At 27.6% G+C, this 20,655-nt stretch overlaps 2 protein-coding genes across 4 annotated transcripts; one reads left to right on the top strand and one right to left on the bottom strand.

Moving 5' to 3' along the window:
• The first annotated feature begins 1,305 nt into the window (after nucleotides 1-1,305).
• Nucleotides 1,306-4,577, top strand: Rab21 (RAS oncogene family member Rab21). Of its 2 annotated transcripts, XR_912797.1 has the most exons (5): nucleotides 1,306-1,546; nucleotides 2,123-2,290; nucleotides 2,795-2,913; nucleotides 3,095-3,248; nucleotides 4,142-4,207. XR_912797.1 is itself a non-coding variant. In XM_011496955.1 (4 exons), exons 1-4 carry the CDS (start codon nucleotides 1,412-1,414, stop codon nucleotides 4,386-4,388), a joined length of 669 nt encoding a protein of 222 aa, XP_011495257.1. In that variant the 5' UTR covers nucleotides 1,306-1,411; the 3' UTR covers nucleotides 4,389-4,577. The 2 variants fall into 2 exon arrangements, 1 of the variants encoding a protein (XP_011495257.1); XM_011496955.1 differs by lacking the exon at nucleotides 3,095-3,248 and having other exon boundaries at nucleotides 4,142-4,577.
• A 5,596-nt stretch (nucleotides 4,578-10,173) lies between these two features.
• RhoGAP68F (Rho GTPase activating protein at 68F) lies at nucleotides 10,174-20,282 on the bottom strand. 2 transcript variants are annotated; one of them, XM_011496953.1, is made up of 9 exons: nucleotides 19,992-20,282; nucleotides 14,164-14,289; nucleotides 13,958-14,092; nucleotides 12,997-13,396; nucleotides 12,293-12,391; nucleotides 11,965-12,152; nucleotides 11,419-11,619; nucleotides 11,230-11,336; nucleotides 10,174-10,464 (listed from the first exon to the last, which is right to left on the bottom strand). In XM_011496953.1, exons 1-9 carry the CDS (start codon nucleotides 20,038-20,040, stop codon nucleotides 10,291-10,293), a joined length of 1,479 nt encoding a protein of 492 aa, XP_011495255.1. In that variant the 5' UTR covers nucleotides 20,041-20,282; the 3' UTR covers nucleotides 10,174-10,290. The 2 variants fall into 2 exon arrangements, with proteins under 2 accessions (XP_011495255.1, XP_011495256.1); XM_011496954.1 differs by having other exon boundaries at nucleotides 14,182-14,289.
• Between the last annotated feature and the right edge of the window lie 373 nt (nucleotides 20,283-20,655).

Genomic DNA, 20,655 nt, shown 5'->3' with positions numbered 1-20,655 from the left:
AGATTTTGACTATAATGGTACAAAATGTACAAATAATCGTAAATACCGAGATTATGACTCATTATAATTTGTGACCGTCGCGTAATTGTTATATTTTTATTATAGACAACCATTTTGACGATTCGATTATCGTTTAGAAAATCCTTAGTAAGCATTGTTTTATAAATATAATAATCAATTTTTGAATTTTAACTTAAAATTTATTATATATAATTAAAAAGTTAATTTAGCCTTTTCTCGTTCTCTCTCTCTCTCTCTCTCTCTCTCTCTCTCTCTCTCGCTCACACACACACGCACGCACACACACACTTTATGCGTGCACGCACGCACATGCGCACGTATTTATATATGGACGCGCGCGTGCGCGCACGTATGCTTCGCACGCATGTAGGCATGCGCGTCTACAATGTAAAAACTATATATATATATATATATATATATATATATAAATACTTAACTATTAAGTATCTTGTATATTAAAATTCTATTTAAGTAATAATGAAATGAAATCTTTAGCATAGTAAATCTTATTACTATATTTTTATTTATTGCTATTATAAATTTTAAGCTATTTTAAAGTTGAGATTATGCTTAATATTTGGCAATATTATCACTTAAAGAAAAACTATCTCGTAACATTAATAATACAGAGTTTTCGTGAAAATAAGATATTACTTTTTAATGGTATTGTTTAATGGTAGAATATTTCATTTTTATTTCATTCGAATAATAACCTTAATAAACATCTAATAAACACCGTTTGCATCTCGTCACACATAATGCAGGCCACGAGTTGTTATGTGGGACTGCGTGTGTACGCGCGTTTGCGTGTGCATATTATGCGGCCATGAGAAAGGGTGATGTACATGCATCTTGTATGCGCACGTATGGGTAATCAACACGAACCAGGAGAATTTCGTTAATTAATTTGAATTATCGCGCGGTTGTTTCGTAATGATACCTGTCATGAAATTTACGATGTATTGACGTACAATGACAAAAATCATATGTTTTCTCTTTGATCGAGAAGGAACGACTCTACAAATTAATTTGTAATTCTGGCTTTTTTCTCCTGTCACATTGTCGACCGAAAGGACGAAGGATCGTCCCAGTGCTTCGATATTAAGCATTTGCCAGTCATGAGATGAGAACAGCTGATTCGCTGCATTAACATTGAGTTGACACGGGCTCGTAAATCGGGCAAATAAAACACGAGTCGTGGACCGACTCCAGGAATAATTTGCCTTGTCGCCTCGTCGGTCAAGTACTATCTGGCCTCGGCTGCTTTAATGCGAGCTGATTGCACGTACGAAACCGTGGAAGCACAATTAAGTCAGCGGTATTTGGATCTGCTGGGAGCAGAAGAGTTGAAAACCGCTATCGGAGAAGTGAAGCATCGTCGTCGTCGGCTATGGCAGGCACCACCACTGCAAACGGGTATAATTTCAAAGTTGTTCTCTTGGGCGAGGGATGCGTTGGAAAGACCTCGGTGATGTTGAGATACGTCGAGGACAAGTTCAACGACAAGCATATTTCTACACTGCAGGTAATGCTGAAATCCTAATGTCCTTATGCATGTTTAATAGCTACCCCAAGTTTTCAAAGGACACAATTGTCTTATTTGATAAATGCAAGAGGATGCTTTGGGTATGACTGCGAGGTTGACATTACTTTATCATCAGTTTATCTTTCATTTTATTTTACCATACTAAAGCTTCAGTTAATTTGAAACTGATTTATTGCAATAAACGTTTTAAACGTGTGCGCGCGTATGTGTGCGTAGGCAATCGCACGGATATATAATTATTTCAATTTTAAAGTAAAAAAATTTTTAAGGCTAATAAATAAAATATTAATTGAGGAAACTCAATATTTCTAGCTAAAAAAGTAACTTAAAAATATTATTAAATAGGTAATAATATATATATTTTAAGTCACAAATTTTTATGATAAAACGAATTTTAGATAAAATTATTATTTGTTATTTATAAATGTTTCTTAACTTTTGTATAGCTTTAATTTGTAATAATAATATTTTGAGGGAAACTGTTAATAAATATATAATATATTCTTTATTAATTAAAATATTAATATTAAGTAAGAAATTATATTTTATTTACAGGCTTCGTTCTTTAAAAAAAAGCTTAATATTAATGGAAAAAGAATTAATTTGGCAATTTGGGATACAGCTGGACAAGAACAATTCCATGCACTTGGGCCAATTTATTATCGAATGTCTAATGGAGCTATATTAGTTTACGATATTACAGATCAAGAAACATTTAAGAAGGTAAGTTTATTACACTACAATCCTATAATTTATTGCAGAGTATATTATTGTCTTCTTAAACTTATATTTTATTTTATCTTTAATATTGGTGATACTTCTTAAAATAGTATTTTTCTTATAAAAGTAATTTGAAAAAAAAGCTATTTTACCCTCGAGTGCTTTAAAAAATTGCATAAAATGTCTATGCATAATTCAATAATCGATTTATCTCTATAATACATAAGTATAATCGATATTCCTGTCATTGTTTCCGGTCATTAAAAATCTTTATGATAAATGATTTTAAATACATAAAAATTGATTACATTAATTCTACTCTCAAAGTTATATGAAACTTGTTAATAAATAAAAATGATGGAACTTCTATGTGTCATAAATTATTTTTTATAATGTAACGCATTAACATTATAAGATAATACAGAAATTAGATACTTTTCTACCTATCTAATACAGATTAATTAACTTTCTTAAAATGTAAATTAAATTTTTATATTTCATTTTCAGGTGAAGAATTGGGTTAAGGAGCTAAAAAAAATGTTAGGTAGCGATATCTGTTTGGCCATCGCTGGAAACAAAGTTGATTTAGAAAAAGATAGAAACGTGACGGTTGAAGAGGCAGAAGAGTGAGTTTAATTAAAACAAGTTCTTAGCTTCATATTAATTTTATAAATGATAAACTTACAAGTAACGTATAGAATTAAAATGTTATTTGTTATACCAAATTTTGGAATATCTTATGTATTTGGCTGCATCTGATCATACAAAGGTGCTTTACTATTGTTAACAGTTTCTCATATTTCTTAGATACATGAAATCTGAGTTTCGGTTTCTTGATACCAATTGCAAATCAAGTGACTTTCTTCGATATTCACAACGCGATCGAATAATATTAATCGATATCACTTGACGGCAAGAACAACCGACTTGACAGTGTATCGTGCAGGTATTAAAATCTGCGGTGCGTACTATTGAGCGTCTTTACTGAGTTGTTTGCTTCATATTAAAATTATTTTCCAATGAAAAGCCTATTAAACCTACTTATCTTACATGTTTCATAAGGTTTCCATGTTTTTTTACAAATTCGTCTGAAGATCGAGACAAAATCAAGTCAAGATCCATGTTCTAGTCTTAGCTATACCTTAATTCACATAGCGAAAACGGTTTTTCACTTTGCAAAGTGTTTGATTTAATGCTTGTTATCATAGTTATTTAAACTCTAATGGAAGTTTCTACAATTTTGTATATTTTTATTTTCCATTACTTTTAAACATATATATATATATATATATATATATATATATATATATATATATATTAATTTGATATGCTTCTTTCAATTCGATATTCAATTGGCTAAAAGCTTATCTGCGTAAAATTAAATCTTCGTTTAATAATAAATTTACGATCCTAGCAGGTATTTGCTGTATTGTGCAATCATTAGATATCAATAACGATAAATCAAATTACTACATATTTTTTAAACTATTTATAAGAATATGTTATAGAATCCTGTATTAATAATGGAAATACAGGATTCTTATCAATTATTTATAGAGAATTGTATAAAAATAATATCAGAATTTTTTTAAACAAACTTATTCTTTATTATCATTGTTTCAAATTATTTTTGGGTAATTAGCTAAGGTATTTTTAAATATTCATTTGTACATTGAATTATAAGTAGCATATTAAAGAACTTAATATTTCATATAAAAATCATTGATAGTTCTTTTATATTTAATATTTGTGCAGATTATCCACATGGATTATATATCTTACAAAATATTACTTGCTTGATTTTTAAATAATGTAAAACTTAAAAACATTATATAATTTATTTTTAATTCAAAGGTACGCAAAGCAGGTAGGCGCGATACATTTCCACACGTCAGCCAAACAGAATATTAACGTTGACGACATGTTTTTGGATCTAACTCGTCGAATGATACATCACGCAGATCAAGTCGAACATAAATCCACATTAAATAGTAATAATAGTACTAGACGAAATATCGTTATCGTCGAGGATGAGAATACAGAACACAATCAACCTAAGAGTTCATGCTGCGGTGGAAGCAGTGCTGGAACATCGTCATAGAACTCATAATTAATTTAAAAATTAGTCTTTAAAAAGAAACTACTACCAGGTTTTATCGCTAAATGTGCATATGTATATGTATTAACAAAAAATTCAAGGTGGATTGTTACTAAGCTATTTCATGCTAGTTTTCTATTTTGATTCAAAAGTAAATTCAAAAGTAAAATTTTAAAGATATAGGTTATTTGTAAGATAAGAAGAATGTTCTATGTATTATAAATATAAGCATTGAATTATTTTATCGAATATCTTAAATCAAAGGAGCATATCCAAATATTATTATCATTATTATTGGAATTTATCAGCGATTTATAAAGAACTGCACAAGGCTATAAAAGTTATAAATAATACGTGTAAACGACGTTAATTGAAAATTCAGTATTTAATATGAATTAATCAATAGCAGTGATAAATGAAGTGGTTGCTGTATATCGAGTTTTACACTGATTTAATTAAAATATTACTAGTCTTAATTTTATTAATTTGTTTTAAGTTGTGTTATGAAAATCAAATTTTTGTTGTAGATAAATTTTTATATTATATAATTTAAATTTGTAAAAGATTTTAAAATAAATTAAATATATATTTGAAATTAAGCTTTTTCTAAAATTGTAATCGATTGTTTAGTTTAAGTTGATGAAATCAATCAAGTGAATTTAAAGATAATGTTATATGAACAAATTTAAGGTTTCTGTACTATTTTTTTAAAAACGAATATGATATTTATGTAATATGATACAAATGATCTAAATATGTAAAAACATTAAAATTAATATTAATTTTAGACATTATAAATAATTTCAATTACAAAGAAATACGAATAATTATAAGAAGAGCATTCAAGGATAATTACAGCAATGGTATTATATTTATTAAATATCGTATACATACTTTTGTCCTTTCTTTAAATTAAATGATAACATTTTTTCACAAAATAATTTATTAATCCATTATTCATAATCAATTTATGTGTATAAGGAGATACAATGATTGAATACACTTACCGCTGAGTAATTTTTATTTGCAAATGGTTAAAAGTTAAAAAGTTAAAAGCATCAAAATGATAATGCAATAAGACTCGCTTGAATATTAAAATATTTTTGAATAAATAATCTTTTATTTAATATATTTTGAAGAACCAAAAAACATTGTTTTAATTACCATTTGCAGCATAAAGAAAAAAAAACTTTAATCACATTTGTGAATTCCAAAGTAAATTGATATATACAATTATATGGGTTTTAAGCAACAATAAAGCTATATAATATAAAAGTACTAAATGTACTTTTATTTACAATTTACAAAATATTAATTCTCATATTCTTAATAACTTTGCTAATTAATAAATAAGTGCAATTAATTATTTAAAAGCTTCTTAAATCTTAAGATTGTTGTATTGATCTCAAGATTTCACAATCAATGTATTTTGAGCAAGCTTATCTTATATGATAATACGATTATAAAGAATTCGTTAACAGTTAATTATTTTGTATTAAAAATATATGTTTTCTTTCAGCGAGAATATTTTATAGAAGCTATGCTTAAATATTTTTAATTTTTCTCATTAAATTTCTGATCTTAAATTATAGCAATAAAAATTAATTTCTATTGTGAATACGCATTTACTTTTAGTGAATATTTATTTGTTTTACTCTCCACGCTTTAATTAATCACACTTGTATTTCAATTGTGCCTCTCAATTTAAGTAATTAAGTATATAAATATTATAGCACTAAAAATAACATTTGTTTAACATGTATTTTTAAAAATGTTCGTAATAATTAACATAATCTTTCATGTAAATTAATATTATGAAATGATTATTTAAAAAAATTGTTTTTAACTGGATATGAAACTGTTTTTGTGTATTTTATAGCTAATAATATAATATTTATTTATTGGACTTTTTAAGAAGCTTGATAAAATTGAAAATGTCTTTCTGTTATGTAGGTATTGGTATATTTAATACTTGTACGTAACATTGCAGGTTTTAAATATAATTTGGATTTTTTATTAAAATTTGCACCGAGAATATTGTTTATTTTGTATCCTATATTTGAATGTACACAATTTTTATCTTACCAAAAGTACATAGCGTACTAATTGAGATTTCTAGCGTAAAATTGAAACGCTCGATAGGCTGCCAAAAGAGTTTAGATTAAATATATCAATTTTAAAAAGTAATAGATCTAAACTCGCCAGGAACAAAGGTCCGTTTATATTATTATATTCTGGATTGCAATTATTATATTACAATGGATATAAAAATATGATTTAATTATATTGAAACTCGTGCAAATATTCAGCGGAGCAAACTCTTGAAAACAAATAAAGAAAATATGTTATTTTCTATTTTTACGACTGTCTTTTTACACGAATAGTTACTGTATCCACGAAAAAATTAATATAAAACATTGTATTTGACCATATACGAACAAATGTAATAATTTATTTGAGCATTTATTATGTACGTGTATTAATTAAAAACAATTATGCAAGATAATTTCAATGAATTGTTAAAATGCGCGCTTTTATGTGTATTATAGATTATTTACAAAAATATATTCATTATTATATCATTATATATCATTATAAATTCATTATTTTTTTATCAATTAATTATCAACGTAACCGTATAAGGATCAAAGAATTTTAATGGAATTGTAAAGATAATAATAATTTTAGTATTTTTTTAACTAGTAATAAATAAAAGTTGCAGTCATTTAAGAGTTTTAATAAAAATTTTGCGTATGAATTTTAAAGCTTTTGGGAGGAAAATGCATTTACAAATTTTGAGATATTTCCGTCGGTTACTCTCCTTCAATAATCGTGTTAACGAGAATTTGATTAATTCCTATCTAATTTTAGTGGTATTTTATACTACAAAAAATACAATATAAGAAATAGTAATTGTAACATAATTCAATAAATACGAACATTGTTTAATACTTCGGAGAAGATTTGAATTTCTGTTATTTTAAGTAATTATATTATATATTATTATTAAAATTTAAAATATAAATAGAATATTAGTAAAATTATTAATAATATAACAAAGGAAGCAATGAAACAATTACGAAAGACTAATTGAAAAATATCAATAATAAACTTTCTTTTAACAGTTATTTTCAATGTTTATATTATTTTGAAATTCTTCTACATTGCATTAATTTATGTAATTTAAGTAAAAATAATTCTATGAACTAAAAATTGAAATAAATACTTTCAGTTGTACGAAAATGAATAAAATTAAAATTTGTTTATGTCATTTAATTTTATCATCCACTGTGAATAGTTTAAAATTAATAATTAAAGTATTATATTCATTTGAACAATTTAGATTAATTCAATCTAAATATTAAAATTTTTAATTTAACAACACTGTAGATTAATAAATTCATGCGACTTACAATTTATTGTTCAACTTTAATGGGCTTCACTTTCAGTCACGTGCACCTACTTCTAATATATTATTACACTTAATTTTTATTGTGATTTGTGCAATTATTGTAAAAAATAATAAACAATATTGTTGAATTATGTTTTTTTTATTTTTTTTTTTTATTACCTGAAATAATAAGCAACACATTCGTTTATATACTTATTTAATCGCCAGTTAGTCAGATATTAGACATGATACATAACTATCGCAAATATTTACATGAAGTGTGCATATAACAGTGTATATTATGAGCAAATTTTTAGTCTTTTATATAGAAGACCACCTGTACAAAAAATTTCGAGACTTGGAAAAGTAATGATTCAATTCAAAGAATATAAAAAGCATCTTATTAATTATATGATTTTTTTTTTGTATAAAAAAAAAATTATATTTACAATTTAAAATTTCATCATGAAGATATAACAATTTCAATATGTAGATATTTATTTTGTTAAAATATTTTGTCAGTTTGCAGTTAGATTTTTTGCACAGGCAGTACAAACAAAGTAAATTTCGTGTTAATGTTCTTAATTATAAACATTTTACATACTATAAAACAATTTTTGACATATTTTATTATTCTTAAATTTAGGTCATCAAAAGCAATGACTAATAATCTATCGTCAACGTACTTTTACAATTATTAGATTAACAAATATTGCATTTGTTAGATGCATTTGAAAATTAGGTGACTAAATTTAAACATTTTATCAGCGTTGTTATTAATATACATTTATGTGTAATCAAACTAAGAGAATATGACAAATGTTTAGCCAAGTGAGTAAAAATCTACAATAATTTAAACCTACAATTATTAAAATTTATATATATATATTTATTTATAGAATATACTGAAAAAATTCATGTAACTTCGATTATTTCCTGTATTTGAATAGACATCTCGGTATGACTCAGAATTATTTTTCTAATTATTTATTTTTATATGAAAGTATTATTTCCTATATTATTTTCATTAATTAATTAAAAATCAGTTCTAGGCACCTTAAAAGCTATTTTATACACCACTGAATTATATACAAAATATTATTTATATTACAGGATGTTTCGATAAGTAAATAAATTTAATCATATGTAATGATTAATTTCACATAGCGTATATTTAAATCTAGGATGTATTAAAATAGATTATTTAGCTTAGTAAAACTGATGTGGAATGTTGATGCTATGATTATTACAAAGAATGTTACAACAATAAGAATAAGAAAAACTAAAATTATAAAATGCTTTAAAAATAAAATTTAGGAAGAATCATCCTGTATTACATGTAATACTTATAAAAAATTAATTACACCGATTGAATAATACTTTTTTACATATAATCGTGTGATATTTTCGTATATCTTTGGTATGGGAACGTTAATTTTTATGCAAATATACAAACCTCCACGACTCAATATTCATAGCCTCAAAATAAATTGGAGACTTGATTCATTTTAAAATATTATGGCTATTGAAATTACTCAAATTGTCCAGAAATACATTGATTTCATAACGATTACAACTTCCATGTGCATTTATAATTTTTTTTCTTTTTACGACAAGCAGATAAAAATCTCGTTAATACATTTAATTTTAAAAAGATATTTAAAATGATGAGTGAAATTTTTTTTTAAGTAACGCATGTTATTACAAAATATAAATATCTAATAGTTTTATAAATTAGTAATCACTGGTATAAGACATTTATAAATGTAACAATTGTACCAATAATTGTACCAACAATTACTTTTTATGCATACATTGAGGCATCGTTATTATGTATTGCAACGAAAGTTTTTATACTTTAAAAAATAGCCCTGATGATTTTTCATTTTATCGAAATAAACAATAATTTTCGAATTGATATATTACAATTAATTATAATTTTCAAAACAAATTCAATACCATAAAACATTTTAATAACTTCATACTTCTACGTATGATTTTATTCAATATTATATGAATAATAATTTTCCTTTTATTTATATAATTTAATTAAAAGATCTTAAAATTAAAATAAATAAAAATTACTTGAATAAATGAAAAGAAATTTAGCTTTTATTTTGGAAAAATAATTTTAATTTTTACTAACAATCAGTTTTTAATTGACAAACATTTTAATAAACAACAAAACCATTATTTATAATTTTTCTAAAATAAAATCTAATACTTTTCTAAAATATAAAAGATTAATTAGGCTGTTTCTTACCAGAAATAAATAAAATTACTCCAAGTTATAAAGAAAAGATTTACGAATGAATAGATTTAATATTTTCAGAAGCAACTATTTCATTGCATTAAAAATTATTGAAAAATGTAAGAATTTGTAAATTTTATGTTTAATGGAATTATAGATATATATTAAGAAAAATCACCTGACAGCTACTTAAAAAACTGTACAGAAGGCTTAACTAGAAGCGTTATAAGATCCTTGTTCATAAACGTCTATAAACGTTATTTTTAAATTATAAATATCTTATCTTGATCGGTAAACACGTAGTCGATAAATTGGTTGATCGGGCCAATTGCTGACAAGGACATACCTCGTGAGGGTGGTGCCCTCACAAGATTAGGACCGAAGACCACTGCTAGGTTACTCGAGGTCATCTTGTTCAGATCGCACCTATCCATTACCTATTTGAATAATGACTTTTGTTAAAAACATATTTATTATTGTCAATCGTTTTTACTATAAAATTAACAGGTGCACTAATTACTATATCATAAATACGCTCTTTAAAAAAAAAAAACAATGCATAACTATACAACTATACATTGTTACATTGATAAATTTGAATAAATATTCTTAAAATATTTACAAATTCAAGTATTTCAATTTCTTTTTTCCCATATCTGATATACAGATTTTAATAATTTATGAGTTTATTAAGGGATTTTAAGTACATTATAATCTTTGAATAAATTGTAAATATTATTTAAATAAATATTTATTAAATAATTTCAAATCGACAATGCGATATGAAAATTAAAAAATTTTTAAATATCCCAAGAAATAAAAGTAATTTAAATTCCGTTAAATTTAAATTAAAAATATTTATAAATATACTTTGGTAAAATAAAATATATTTACGTAATATTACATAAATTAGAGTATATTTTATTTTTATAATGTTATTAAGTAGATATGTTTTCCCGATCAAAATTAAACCGAAAATATGAATATTATTATTGCTTTACTGTAATATTGAAAATTTACACACACAAAATTTTTTGTAATAATTTAAATTTAACGTATAATATTTTAAAGAAATTAAGAAAATATTGAAACAATAATTCATCGCTCTATTTCTGCATTTTGACTTATTAATTATAGAATTAAAATGAACATTCTATGCTTATGTAATAGTGTAATAGTATATGTTATATAATATAAATTACCCTAGATAAGAATTGAACGATATATTTCAAAAGATGATAATTATCTTCGGGAAGTTTTTCAAGAATTAAGATTTTCACTCTTCTTGGTCGTTCATCTTTGGACAAGGCTAAAGATGAAAGTAAATTAAGTGTTTGTACTAGATTTTATTTTTGTATGATTAAAAAACGTAATATCGTGAATTTGTTTACTTTGAAATTGTGTGATCTCATCATACAAATCATATGTCATTAGTGGTTCTTCAAGTTCTCGAAGAAATGTCTTTAAAAGAACAGCTGCTATATGTGCATCGCCTTGAAAATCAACAGATAAGCCTTGATTGCATTTGCTTTGAAGTTCTTTGATTACTGTAACATTAGCTGATCTTCTAAATATACCTTCAGTTTCTATCGCTGAAATTATTAAATACACAAAATTAGAATGAAAACAGAAATATTTAATTTTTTAAACATTTAAAATTAATTTCTTTCTTTATATAATCAAATTGTCTAAAATAAATTAAATACAATATTCTTTCTCCAATAAACGTGTTTTTTTTTTTTTTTTTTATATCGTCTTATCGTATTTCGTTAAACTTTTAATAGAAATTTGAATCTTTTATTTTAGAAATTAATAAATATTTTAATAAAATATTCTGTTAGACTATCAGTAAGGCGAGCTTTGTATTCCAATTGTATGATCAATTACAAATATCAATAACATATTTATTAAGTTATTTGTTAAATTACAAGCCGTACCATCAGGCGTATCAAGAAACTCTACGCATTGCCGTACTATTGGCGGCACTGGGTCTCCTCTATTATTTTCTTTAATAAATTGAAGACTCGCTCCAAATTGTGTGGTTCCCACTGGAGTACTTATTGAGCTTGGCGGTGGACTCGTTGATATATTTTTTTTATTTTTTAACATTAGCTGTTCATCGTGGCTAAAAATATATTTCAATCTTTATGATATCGATGTAGTAGCATATTATATAAGATAATTCAATCCCTCAAGATTACTTATATTCATAAAGAAACATTGATTTATCGAATTTTTGCATTTACAAAAAATACTTATACTTACTCGATCACTTGTTGCGGGATTATTAATTGGTCAAGATTAATATACTGAGCCAATTCATCTAAATAATTGACATACATCATTTTTCGACCAAATTTGGCGCTGAAAGAACAACAAAGAACAACATTTTTTATGAAAATAAATTAAAAATTTTAAATACCGTAAATATTGATATTCAATGTTAACATTAGAGCTTATAATTAAATTTTTGTTGATAATAATAATAATAATAAAAATAATAATAAAAAAAAACTTCTTCTTACTTCTTCTCTACACCTCATTATAAATAATATCTTCAATGTATTCGAAGATTATAAGAAGTTATAAGAAAGATGATCAGTTTAATAATTTATGTTGGTAATTTTTTTTTTTGTTTTTTAGACAATCCGTAAAGATTACAATGGTCTTTTTTATTTATTTACCAATATGTTATGGAAAATCTTATACCATTACATATAAGTATAAAAGTGAAATAAACTTATTAATCAATCAGAGTCTTTGCTTAACTTCAGTCCCTTGTTGTAATATGCGCAATTAAATATGCTACATTGCTACATGATTAAAATTTACAACATTACACACCTTCTAGTGCAGCACACACTTACAAAATAACAATAAGTTATGATTAATTTATTACACAATATAGGATTTTAATATATATTTGGTTATTTAGAATATTATGTTAATAATAAATGTATGTCTCTAACCTTATGGCCGGTTTAAATATCTGCCAAACAATGCGTATGAAGTTGGTTGGATGAACGAGATAAAGCGCCTTAAGATTCTTCTTGTACTTTCTGTCGAATGCCTTATAAGCCTGCCAGAGCCAGGACAACGGCGGCTTATTCTTGGAGGTGAGTCCGTGATGAAAATACACGAGACTGTAATCCTGCTCAACGAAGGTGTCGAGCGTATGGGTGAGGTAGCGCAGGAGCTTGGCATGGTTGAAGACTTCCTTGCTCACTGGGGGCAACTTACATGCCGAGACTACGATGACCTTCCGCCCGGCACTGTCATCACCGACAACCTCGACAATCCCAAGGCGTGAGATGTCCTGGTAATCCTCCTCGTCGGCGAGTTCCGTATCCAGTGCCGCGAGATCGTCGGCTGCAAATTAAGCAAACGAGGATGCTTTTTTTTTTTTTTTTTTTTTTTTTTAAAGATACTTTTAATTTTTTTAGATACTCAACTTTTAAACTCGTTTCAAATACATTGTTAAGGGGCTAATATTTCTTTATGACATCATTTTATATTTTCATTAGAATTATTATTATTATTCGTTTGAATTATTCAACTAGAATCAGAAATGCAAAAGCGCTGTCGATCGTTTGATCTCGATAGGATAAAATTTCATGTAGATGATTAAGTGAATAAAAAGAGATATTGGATCGAACTTATAATGTAAGAAGAGATAAAGTTTACTACTACTTGTAGAGAGGGTGACGTCTTTGAATTTCCAATATTACTAGCAATACTATTACTGGGTGTTACGTATTTAAAAATGTTGAAGTTTAAAAATAAACAATTTATCCTCTTACTTGGTCTGCGTTCTGCTCTAACACATATGTTTTAATGCATTTTAACATGTATGTCGTTTAAAAGACAAATTTTTACTTTACAGATAAAGATATGTGTGAGAAGTGCTTTCTTAGAATTAGAAATGCATACCAGTTTCAATAACAGGAGCATCGACCAATGCTTCTTCAAAGTTTTCTTCTATGGTTCCATCGCTCCCTGGACTTTCGAGGAAATCCATACCAGATCCAACTGTTAAATCCAATTTCTCTTCTAGCAGCTGATCCGCTGAAAATTGCATGAATATCTCATTAAAATCGAATTGCTTTTCATTTATTTGAATTCATAAAAATGTATACATATAGCGTAAGAAATACATGTATTTGAAGATGCTTGTAATTCTGTGTCGTCGAATTCCAAGTTTGGTTCGTGATCATGGAAATCTGATAGACTTGGGAATGCTTCTTCGGATTCATTGTTTACAGCTGAAACAAAAGAAAAATATCATTTAAAATTTACGAAAATTTTAAGCTCTATTTAAATAAGAAAGAATTTTATATTTCAGCTAAAAGTACGAATTCGGTTTTCATTTTAGTTTCAACTTGTAATCAAACGACGCGTAAATCAACGACGCATCTCATGCGTGCTGATACGTTGCTTACTCACTGTTCTCAACTTATCAATGGCTTTTCAATAAAACTATAAACTATAAAATCGTTATAAATGCTTTACATCGTAATAAATATTGAATGATATTAAAGTTAAAAGTGTATCGTTATATATGAGTCTAATTAAAGACAAGAAATAAAATTGCCATAGATACGTAGTAATCTATAAGTAATAATAAGCAGTATTGATATACAACAGTATTCCAATTAATTTAAATAAATGTTCCTTTAATTTGTATCTCTAACCTGAAATATTTACGAAAGTATACATAAAATATATTCGCATAAAGGAAACATGATTGATAATTTCAATTTTATAATACAAGTCTAAAAATATATAAAAAGATAATTATTCGCATTCGGTTTATATTCGCATAATTTCAAATGTGAAAGTTGTTCAGTAATATTTCACTATGTTCATAGTCATTCATGTGGAAATGGAATATACAAATTTTCCCTTATCTCGATTCTCTAATGCAAATTTTAAACTTTTTAAGGAATAAAAGATATAGCGAAATTTAAATTCGATTTTTATTCAAAATAAAAAATATGCTATTACGTTAGGCATTTTATTTAATAATTATATCTAATTGCACTTGTAATTATTTAAATACAATAAAATAAAATGGTATATAACACAGTTATAATAATGCTTCCTCGAGGAGGGAAGCTCTTTTATTTCAATGTTCAAGAATGCATGGTGGCCCCTTTTACAAATAATTTTGAACAAGCCGTGTTACGATATTTTATTATTTATTATTTGTTTAATTTACAATTACAACCTCTACATTGATAATTTTTAGTCGCCGATAATAAATCATATCTAATTCCTACCGCAAATAAAAGGCAGTTATTACGAATTTTCAAAAATATATTAATAAACGACACGCTCCTCCCAGCTCACTCATTCGCATTTACATTTCATAAAATAAGAAAATCCTGACAATGCATCGATTAAAGACTTTCCTTTATTATAAAAAGAGAAAAGACAAAAAAAAAATAATAGAAAATAAATAAAGTCCATAAAGATCGAAGGTCACATAACAAATCCTTTAATTAAATTAATCAACCGTTTAATATACAAGCAAAAGAACAACGACTCTAATTATTAAAACAATGAAAGAATTTAATGACCAGTTGACAGCAGAGTAAGAATTACACGGGTCTTTTTAATGTTTTGGCAGCGATCGTCGGTGGAAAAGTACAGGCGTAAAAAAAAATTACGTAAGCGGCAACCAGGCTTTGCCCTTGAATTTAAGAAAAGTATGATGAATTCGAGAGATGCGAGGTGCGGCTCGACCCGAACAATCCTTTTCAGTATATCGCATTTGAGTCCGATACGGCAACGCTTGATTGTCACGCCTCTATTTTGCGTAGCAGAAATGTTTTCATCTACCGCGACAGTTGGCAATCTCTTCCAATTTTCAAATATCTCCAGTCGCATTATCAACTCTCTATTGTAAAATCTCCAATCTGGAGCTTCGAGAGCGATAATTGTGCTCCAAGTAATAAATTCCCTAGAACAGTTATTGCTTAAAAGATTAAGAATTAATTTATTAGTAAATTAATTTATTTGGGCGATAGGAGTCCCGAGGTTTCCGACATTAGTAAAAGCTAATACAGATCAGCATGGTTATTTATAAATATTAATTATTTTCAACAACACGTATACAGAGGCATTTTTTCTCTTTCCGCATATGGAGAGAAATTTATATAGAGAGAAAAGAGAAAGTCTCCTCTAGTGGAATTGGACTTGAATGTTGCAAAACTCCACCTTGCTAAGAATAATTCAGCATCAACGAATCCTAATCGAAATTTACCGTAAATTGATAATACTCACTCTTCACTTTCGGCAAATAAACGGGGAAAAGAAAATATGAAAAAGAAACGAGCAGACATGCAGACACGAGTCGCTGTAAAAACTCCGGTAACTTTATGCACTCGCAACGTAACGCGATTGTTCGTATCATTAATCGTCATCGTTTCAGCATGGAAAATACGTGGAGGAAAAAAAAAAAGAAAAAAGAAAAAAGAAACGGAAGGTGATTATGACGAGTGGGCTGATATAATGGACTGAGCGCTTTCGGGAAGAAAATGCGCGAATGGAAAATTTGAGCCTCGTCTTGCATTCTTAGCATAGGTAGAGAGTTACGAGGCGAATAAAAGATTGGGAAGCGCACTCCCCCTGTAAGTATAAGTCGTTGGTATAAGAGAGATTTCCGGTCGGTCGATTCCTTGTCTATTGGCACGTTCGTTAGTTCCTTTCTCGAAGCATCAATATACGTTGGAGGTCGCGGGAATCACAAGCGCAAGTTGCGTTGCCACCGAAAAAAAATCGCCAATCGAGCGGAATAGCGATTGTGATCCTTCCGTTGACACAGCGGAAAGTCTGAATTGAACAAAAAAGTATGTGAAAAAAAAAAAAAAAAGCTAAGGCATTTTCTTTGGCATTCGTAAGGCTGTAAGTGCGGTAACAATAATACTTAGATTTTCATAGGAACGTAATTTTACTAATCGCCTAATGAGTTTATATTGGTTTTGTTATGTTGACTTGCTACTTGACAGTAGTCAATACATTGGATTATTACGACTATATCGATAGATAGATAGAGAGAGAGAGAGAGAGAGAGAGAGAGAGAGAGAGAGAGAGAGAGAGAGAGAGAGAGAGAAAGAAAGAGCAAATGTCCAATAAATCAAAGTTGGCAACATAATTTTAATTCACGTGCCAAAAGAGGAAACTGTTTTGGAATACTTAACTTAATGTAAAATTTGATAGAAGATGAGGCTAAATCAATATTTTTTCTCTATGGCGCAATGAAATTTCTATTTTTATTTTAGATAAGACTATTACTTCTGACATCTAGGGAAATATTTATTTTCGTTGATGAAGCGAAATTAAATTTGATTGCGATAGCGACTTTAACCTTTTTGAGTGTTGTAAGATATAGAAACTATAACGCGGTGTTGTGACATTCTTCACCGTTACCATTTTTAAAAATAAAATTCAAATTCATTAAGGCCTCTGTCTATATTTAATGTTCCGTATAAATAGTAAATTAAGGAGTTTTTAATAGAATTAAAATAGACTCGACAATGTTGTATCAATAAATTTAATTCTTACAATCGCAGTTGGTAAAAACGTTTGCACATTATCGTTTCAATTTGTAAAATGTTAAATTTATTACAAATCTTCCCACATTGTAGCTTTAAGCATATTTTTAATCATTTTAGTTGATAATAATAAGATATATTTTATTTAAAAAAGAATATGAAAAATTCTCTCTGAAACATTTTGACATTGATTACATTTTATAAAATATGTCCGATATCTTGTAATTCTCATAGAGTTAAGACAAAAAATTATAATCATTAATTATTTTATGATTTTTTTAAAAGGATTATTAACCTCTTCGTTACTTATTGTTTTAATTATATTTAAAAGTTTTAATAAAAATGTTTTCTTCGTTCAAATAAAGCGTCACATTCTTTTTAAGGATATATTTAGTATAATAAAATATTGCTTAATAACAGTTATAATAATAAAGAATATTTATTATTTTACACCGTTAAATTATACACCGGAAATTTCATATTTTTGTTTTTGTTTCACGCTTTTTAAATTTTTTACACATAATATTTCAAGCTTATAAATAATTTATATTAAATTACTAATTTTTAATTGTTAATTGATCCAAAATAATTACAATGGTCGTTAAATTTATCGTATCATATTATTTGTATTTTTATTAAAATTCCAATGAGAACTAAAACTACTGATTATTAGTTTCAATTTGAATTTATTATATTTCATAATTATTATAGCTAATGCACGAGTTCTTATACGGAGTTTTTTGTTTTTACATTGCACGCGTTACTCGAGGAAGCACAGAGCGAAGGATAAAAATTGCTTTCATAATAAAATATTTATCATTCTAATACGTTTTTCATACATAAAACCAAAGAGGACTATAATCGAAATTGTACAGAGCAACGATACTCATAGTTATTTATTTTTCATAGTTGTTAAATTGAATAATGAAATAATACAGAAATTATTCATCATTATTTATTATAATTATTATCATAATTAATGTTAGCTTTAAAAATATATCTCACTTTTAATTTTGTATATTTAAAGAAAACAAAGTCATCGGGTAGTCGAAGGAATAAAATAATACATTTACTTGTTAATGAATATTGAGTTAAAGTGGTTAATATAAGTATGAAGTAGAAACTTTGTTACATATAAAAAGATACTATTGATAAGAAAGTTTAGCAATAGTTATTGAAGTAATGATAAAAAGTCAATTAATCGTTGCAATAATTTAAAATTTATTTTGAAATAGTTTTTAAACACTCGTTCATTGATTATTTTAGTATTTGATTTTAATTATTCTTTGGGATAGATTTTATTTATTATATTATATACATAACCATCAAATATATAATTGGAATTAATTGTGCGAGATCAATTCTCTAATATTTATACGTAACGTGCTTCTTTCTCTTTTATCATATTTAATAGTTATATTTGTTTACTTCCTTTCGAGTCATAAAAAATATTTTTTATATCTATACTAAGATTTTTTTATAGTACAATGCACGTATCACACAACAGGTTTTAAAATTTATATCTTGGGAATACGACATCATATTTATTCCTATTAATAGAAGCAATTATCTATGAAGTTAAAGAAGATAAGCCATGGTAATGATAATTAACCTAATGCAAATAATTATATACATACATTTATCATTTAATAATGAATTTAACCTATTAATGAAAATAAATTTTAAAAGTATAATACCATTTCCTTGAATTATAAAATTAGATTTATGGCCAATGTATTTTAGTGTCCATTATTTGTTTCTAAATTCAAACAAACATCATACATTATTTTCACAATTAAATTATTGTTAAGCCTCTATTTATTGCTTAATATTCAATTGCAATTGATGGCTTTTGTATCATTATTTATCTGAATTTCTTTGCAAAAGCGAACGCCGCACATTATTAACTATTCATGTAAAATACCATTCGCTGATATACACAAATTGTTCGAATAGCCATGATTTTGATTTACAATAGTTGCTCTGAATATTTCCAGCACTACTGAACAGGCATTACCGAACATGGCCATAATTTCATTATTTACACCATTACAATGCTTAATCGTTAACAGTGAATTTCTTGTAATTTTCAAATGATAAGCCACTTGACAGTATTAAAAGGAAGAAACAAGAGCAAGAAGAAGCTGCCAACGTAATGGAAAGCACCAATTGCATAAATGCCGTAACCAAATATTCATTTGGCTTTGTATTACGTTGAAAACGAGATTTCCATCACCCGGTTCAATCGACGAATTGTACTCTAATAACGTGGTGTGACCGCACACGTATCCGCATGTACACATGCACGCATGCACGCACCTATGTGCAAACACACATGCCCACGTATGTAGATGCACGCATGAACACACAGTCGTGCCAAGTCGTAACGGACGTCTTAATTTACTTACCTGTCAAAACATTCGCGGGACCGAGCATCGGTTGATAATCGGATTCCATTTCTCAGCAAGTGAGCCAGGTTTCTTGCCGTTTCCTTAGCGTGAAAAATATCACTTATACCGTGATGATTTTGCGTTGCGTCGGCTCTCCAAAATATATATGCAAAAGACACACGCACACATACGCAGGCCTTCGCCCGTGCGATGTCCAACTTCACACTCCCAGTTTGTGATTGTTGTTTCGTGTAGCTGTCGCTGTTAATAATGGCGATAATGACGACCACGACCAAGACCACGACGACGACGGCGACGATGGCGACGACGACGACGACGACGACGACGACGACGACGACGACGACGGCGACGACGACGGCGACGATGGCGACGATGACGACGACGTCGACGACAACGACGTCAACGAGAATAGCGGTAGCGCCGACGACCGCGACGAGGAAGAGAAGTAGGCAGAGGAGGAGGAGAAGGAGCACGATGACGACGACGACGACGACGACGACGACGACGACGACGATGATGATAACGACAACGACAACGACAACGACAATGGCAACGACCACGGCGGAGACGACGCGGCAGATAGAGACGGCGTCATGATTACGCCAACACTTGTCGCGAATGTGCAGTCGTCGTCGATTCCGCGAAAATGTCACGAGAGGAT

Source organism: Ceratosolen solmsi, unplaced genomic scaffold, assembly GCF_000503995.2.
Source record: "Ceratosolen solmsi marchali unplaced genomic scaffold, CerSol_1.0 scaffold13, whole genome shotgun sequence".
NCBI lineage: Eukaryota > Metazoa > Arthropoda > Insecta > Hymenoptera > Agaonidae > Ceratosolen > Ceratosolen solmsi.
Note: the sequence above shows the minus strand (reverse complement) of the source record. Positions and strands in the feature narration are given on the sequence as shown.

Excerpts from the sequence above, each read along its gene's own strand:
- Rab21 (XM_011496955.1), top strand. The coding sequence starts at position 1,412 with ATGGCAGGCACCACCACTGCAAACGGGTATAATTTCAAAGTTGTTCTC. Across the intron at positions 1,547-2,122 it reads AGCATATTTCTACACTGCAG|GCTTCGTTCTTTAAAAAAAA; the intron begins GTAATGCTGAAA and ends TTTTATTTACAG. Across the intron at positions 2,914-4,141 it reads ACGGTTGAAGAGGCAGAAGA|GTACGCAAAGCAGGTAGGCG; the intron begins GTGAGTTTAATT and ends TTTAATTCAAAG.
- RhoGAP68F (XM_011496953.1), bottom strand. The coding sequence starts at position 20,040 with ATGGAATCCGATTATCAACCGATGCTCGGTCCCGCGAATGTTTTGACA. Across the intron at positions 14,093-14,163 it reads ATGTATTTCTTACGCTATAT|CGGATCAGCTGCTAGAAGAG; the intron begins GTATACATTTTT and ends TGCAATTTTCAG. Across the intron at positions 10,465-11,229 it reads TCGTTCAATTCTTATCTAGG|GTAATGGATAGGTGCGATCT; the intron begins GTAATTTATATT and ends TTATTCAAATAG.